This window comes from Triticum aestivum, chromosome 7B (genome assembly GCF_018294505.1).
Source record: "Triticum aestivum cultivar Chinese Spring chromosome 7B, IWGSC CS RefSeq v2.1, whole genome shotgun sequence".
NCBI lineage: Eukaryota > Viridiplantae > Streptophyta > Magnoliopsida > Poales > Poaceae > Triticum > Triticum aestivum.
The window spans coordinates 31,884,662-31,889,868 of NC_057813.1; the positions used below are offsets into that span (position 1 = coordinate 31,884,662).

The 5,207-nt window shown below is 40.6% G+C and overlaps 2 protein-coding genes across 2 annotated transcripts in view; one reads left to right on the forward strand and one right to left on the reverse strand.

Moving 5' to 3' along the window:
• LOC123160646 (mitochondrial outer membrane import complex protein METAXIN) overlaps window positions 1-1,926 on the forward strand; it is a 4,762-nt gene extending 2,836 nt beyond the window's left edge. Inside the window, exons 4-6 of the mRNA XM_044578472.1 lie at window positions 176-236; window positions 531-696; window positions 1,394-1,926. Coding sequence (XP_044434407.1) covers window positions 176-236; window positions 531-696; window positions 1,394-1,572 — 406 coding nt within the window. The 3' untranslated portion in view covers window positions 1,573-1,926. The remainder of the gene's footprint in view (window positions 1-175; window positions 237-530; window positions 697-1,393) is intronic.
• A 2,255-nt stretch (window positions 1,927-4,181) lies between these two features.
• LOC123158900 (uncharacterized) overlaps window positions 4,182-5,207 on the reverse strand; it is a 2,984-nt gene continuing 1,958 nt past the window's right edge. The window contains exon 3 of the mRNA XM_044576711.1: window positions 4,182-4,663. Within this exon, the coding sequence (XP_044432646.1) occupies window positions 4,398-4,663 (266 nt within the window). The 3' untranslated portion in view covers window positions 4,182-4,397. The remainder of the gene's footprint in view (window positions 4,664-5,207) is intronic.

Below are 5,207 nucleotides of genomic sequence, written 5' to 3' on the forward strand. Positions count from 1 at the left end.
TGTTTTGTGGCATGCTCTCTGATATATGGAAGTTGAATCCCTGCTGCCTCGTTGAAAGATGTCCCGAACCACTAGATGATTGAGCATTTTGATTCTTTGTGGCTCTTCATATGTTTATCTTAAATTGATGTAACATTTGCAGGACACTAACTATTCTATACTTTGAATTCTGCAGCCCTACAGATGCTGATGCTCTTTTGCTTGGACATGTTCTTTTTGTCCTTAATGCATTACCTGTGAGTTGCCCTCAGCCTTGAATTCTCAGCTTTGCTTCTACCCAAATGAAGTACAGTATACATGAACATTTAGTTACAGAATCTAAAACATGAATGCCATCGATATTCAGTAATAATCTGCACGTAACCCTGGAACCATGAGTCATGGAGTGCACTTCTCAAATGAATCATATGTTAATAATAGGGTTCTTAGTATGCTAGTTTTTTTTTTCCTTAACTAGCTGTAAAATACATTCTCCAACCCATGACTTCAGTTGTGTTTTGACTAACTTCCTGGCATGTTCTGCTTCTTAGGCTTCATCTATGCTGCGAAGCTATTTGCAGAACTATGACAACTTGGTAAAGTATGCCGAGGATATCAAGGTCCAATTGGTGGAAGTTGGCTCATCATCAGCAGGATCAGCATCATCTGATCTGCCATCATCATCCACGCCCAGGAAAACATCATCTTCTGGACAAAGTAAGTTAATGCATTTCTCTGTTATAGTACTTCAGACCATAAAGTGCATCTCTACTAGCTGTCATATTTGTTGATTGGTTAATATTGGGAACAGGTGCTCCTAGTTATTTATCTGTTCATGGATATGAATATCATTTTTGTTAGTTTCACGTTCTGAGATTCTGTTAACAGCGATTGCTAGTTAAATACTTCATTTGATAAGCTTCCATTGCTGTGTAGTGGTTCCAAAGGAGATAGTGTTAACAGGCACTTGCATGTATACTCATTTAGGATACAAGTTGAAAATGAGGACTCCCTCCGTCCAAAAAAGCTTGTCCCTCAAATGGATGTATCTAGCACCAAGTTAGTGCTAGATACATCCATTTGAAGGACAAACTTGGGACAAGCTTTTTTGGACGGAGGGGGTATTTTTATAGTTATACATTGCTCAACCCTCACATACTGCGAGAGCTCCATCAGTGATTGCATAAATTCAATTTGTGGCACGTCATGTACAATGAATACTTTTAGGTATACTTTGTGTTGGAGACTTTGGCCTAACAATGTTCACTTGAAACGGAGATAAATGAGATGGTAATATGGAGACAAATCCAACTAAAACAATAATCTTTGCCGTTGCACCTCTATATCTCTCTTACATTCTGCACTTTTGAAGCATTTATTGTCTTTGAGTTCTTATGAACCTGATTGTTTCTAGGTTACAAGCCGAAACCCAAAGCTAAGAAGGAGCGGACAGAGGAGGAGAAGAAATCTAGGCGAAGAACAAAGTACTTCCTTGCGGCCCAACTCATCTCGGTTCTCGCCTTCCTGTCCATCATGGGTGGGGTCGATAGTTCTGAGCTAGACGATGACTACGATATGGAATATGAAGATTAAAACCCTCCCTTTCTTACACTAGAAGAAGATTCTTTCTGAAGGTCTAATTCGCCGCAGTGCTGGCTGTGGTGCTTCGGGAATTTGTTTCCCTTTGCTGGTCAGGGGGGAGGGTGCGGTAGCTAGGAGGGAAATACACTGAGTTGGTTAGCGGCCGGCCGTTCCATGATTGCCGATGTGAAGCATCCATTGCTTCCAAGTTTTGTATGGCTTCATGGAAAGCTACTTCAGCGTCTTTGGAAGTCGGTTTTTTGGATTTGCCCCCTGTTTCTCACTAAATAATGAGATTGGTTGGAACTAAACGTCATTTTTGTTTCTTTTTAAATATATATAATTGTTGCCGGTAAGAAAAGAAAATTGTTTTTCCGGCCCCTCTAGGTTTCTACTCCCTCCGTTCGGAATTACTTGTCGCGAAAATGGATGTATCTAGAACTAAAATACGTCTAGATACATCCATTTCTACGACAAGTAATTCCGAACGGAGGGAGTAGTAACGATGACATGATGCTTGGAGGAAACCCGGGTGGGGCATTAGGAATCAGATCAGAAGAATTACCTTGATCAGCATCGAAATAAGGCTGGAGCTGGGATTATATGTCAACATTTTTAATGCACTATGAACGGTGTGACACATCAGCTATCATTTCTGACATTATTTTACTTCATGCGATGCATATTCTGGCAAAATGGTTGTTGATGGGTTATCCTGGATAGACACTTTTCTAGCAGTGAATGTTAACCCAAGTCCGATCAATAAGGGCCTCCAACTAAAATGTTGGAATCCAATAACTCCCGAAAGTTCGGAATTTGAGCAGTTCGTCCCGAATGTTTTGACATGGCAACTTTAGTTCGTAGGGGACGACAACTTTGTCCTTTTTTGCTTTTTCATCAAAAAATTGCCATGTTTTTCTAATCTCACGCAAACTAAAGTTACCATCTAAAAGCGTTCGGGTTGCCATGCTTTTCGGGAGTTATCATTACCGAAAATGTTTACTTATATTTCTTCTGTTATATATTCACTTTTCTTGCATGGTACATATATTCACTTCCTGATGTGGAAATTGTTAGCCTCATAACTTAACGTTCATTCAAAGTATTTTTTTTTTGAGAGTACGATTTAAGGCGTACCTTATTATAGAAGAAAGTATTTTATGGTGGTCTCATGCAGGCCGAGGGCGTTCTTGCCCCGTTCCCTACTAAAAAATGCTAACCGGCAAACTTTCGCTGGGAGGGTGATAAATCGAACGCCGGCTTCCCTGCTGACTTCTCTGGATAAGACGGTCATTTTATATTCTGATTATTAAAGCAACAATAATTAGTTTTCTTTTTCTACTATAAACGGATGTTGCGGCGGGCGCATCCGGCTGCATCTCTACATTAGAAGCTTCCGGTAAAGAATCGACTTAAACAGAGGAGAGGGGCAAGGGGTCACAACAAGAGGAACATCCTTAATGAGCGCAACTTATGGCATGAAGCAAGCATCAAAGAATGGACAACACGTATTTAGCATGGAGACGGAGGGTGGCCGCTCATGCGTTCCAACTGCTCCTTGTTCCTCTCGATCACCACCGCACTGCATCACGGCAGGAGACCGGAGGCGGCAAGCCACCATCCATGCGCGCCCGCACGGTATGCGGAAATTTCACGACGGATTTGTGACAGCCAAACCCTGCATTATTTTTCCTTTTTCTTCTTCTTTTTTTACGATGAACTACGTACCAAACCACTCTGATTGAGCCACACCTGAAAATTAGAGGGATACTAAAGAGTTAAGGACTAAGCATATTTTCACCAGGAATAGTACCACCCAAGAGTTTCCATCAACTCGTGTGCACAAACTGTCCATTGTTAATAACGTATACAACCATTTTTAACTTTTAAAAACTGCCCGTTCTTCTTCCTTTTCTTTTTTGAAACTACTATAGTATCAAAAAATGTTGTTACACTATGGGACGGGGGAGTACATAACTGATGCTAATTATGTGCTTGCTGACTATCATGTTTCCAGCTGGCCCTGTGCCACCAAAAGTTTTCTTTTCTTTAAAAAAAGGTTCTTTTACTAGACTATGTTTCAGTTAACTCGTGTGCACAAACTGTAGCGCATATTCTTCTTTGAACTGCAGTTGATGCTAATTATGCGTGTGTGATGTTAACTTTTCATGGATGCTCTTGCATGTTCAATTAATTAAACTATACCAGTCTTAATTCGTAGCCGAGACTATGAGAATTGCAGGTTCGTGTGCGTGCGTATGTGTGGCAGCAGGCTATGCTTATTATGCTTTGTATCTCTTTGATGTTACATTACGAGTTCATAAAATCGTCATTTTTCGAAGAAGAAAAATGGCATAGAGTACGCCAAAGTTGAATGTGTTAGGCGTTTGTTCTAATTTTTATTTCTTATCCCTACACATGTTTCAACTCGGAGACACTCGAACTCATAATGTCGGTTTAGACATAAAAAGTCTTAGCTGTTTTTCTTCCAGGGACAAAAATTCGATAAGTATTGAAGATCCTTGTGAAAATTTGGTTGAACTGTATGCAATGGCTTATTTCGGGTCATCATGACCGAAAGGAAGTCAAATGACATGGAACATCTTGCTCCATGATCCGCGTAAACAACTTTTGATACTCTTTAATAAAGAAAGTTGTATGTCTCGCCCGCAGAGGCACAAGGTTTAACCTCCATTTCGATCAAAAGAAATAAAGGTACTTAAAGACATCAAAAAAGGTTGCATCAAAACAGACCCCTCATAATAGTTTTGCTTGTCAAGATCACCATATATAGAACGCCTCGAGTTTGATTATGATGTGAGGTAGATCGATCTTTGTCAGCAGATGCCGGACATGTTGTTCCACTGGCAGGCCCCATCGAGGACCCAGTCCTGCTCCGATGACATGACCAGGAGATGATCCACACTGAGGTTGACGTTGTGGTCGTCGCTGCCATGTTGCGAGATCGAGCCGCCAGAGTGGTTGGGCCCCACGGTCGGTGGTGCGGGCTCCGTCATCGGGAAGCCCTTCGGTATAATCATGTCGAACAGTGTGCCGATGTCATCATCATCTTTGAGTAGTTCGCCCTCCGATTTGTTGCCACCTGGATGAAGCTGAACTAGTTAGAAAAACAAGCCATGATCTATCAAGCTAGTAACACAATGTAATCAATTTCCTCAAAAAGAAAACACAATGTTAATCATTTCTTCCCTAATGGATTATATATTCCGTGCTAGTTGGAAGCTGAGGTGTTCAAATTAATTAATACTGCCGATTTGATTCTGTCCTGCACTACCAAAGCTAGCAAGATCGATCATGAGCCTGTCTAGTAAATCTCCTGAAAGTAGTGCTAGCTAGATATGATCACGTTTACATTGATTGATTGGTTATGTTAATTTGTGAATTATATAGAAGTAACATGACGTGTTGCTACGGGAGCTAACGAGCAATGATAAAACAGCAAAACAGGAGCATGAATCTGCATCGGATTGGATTAGGTATGTGTAGTAAAGCAGTACAATTGGAGAAGGAAAAAGGGAAAGGGAAATAATAAAGGTAATAAAGTACTTGGCAAAATATATAAAGCAAACGTAATCATCGGACAAAGATTAAAAGTAGTCACTGTCTTCCAAGGACTAACTATATAT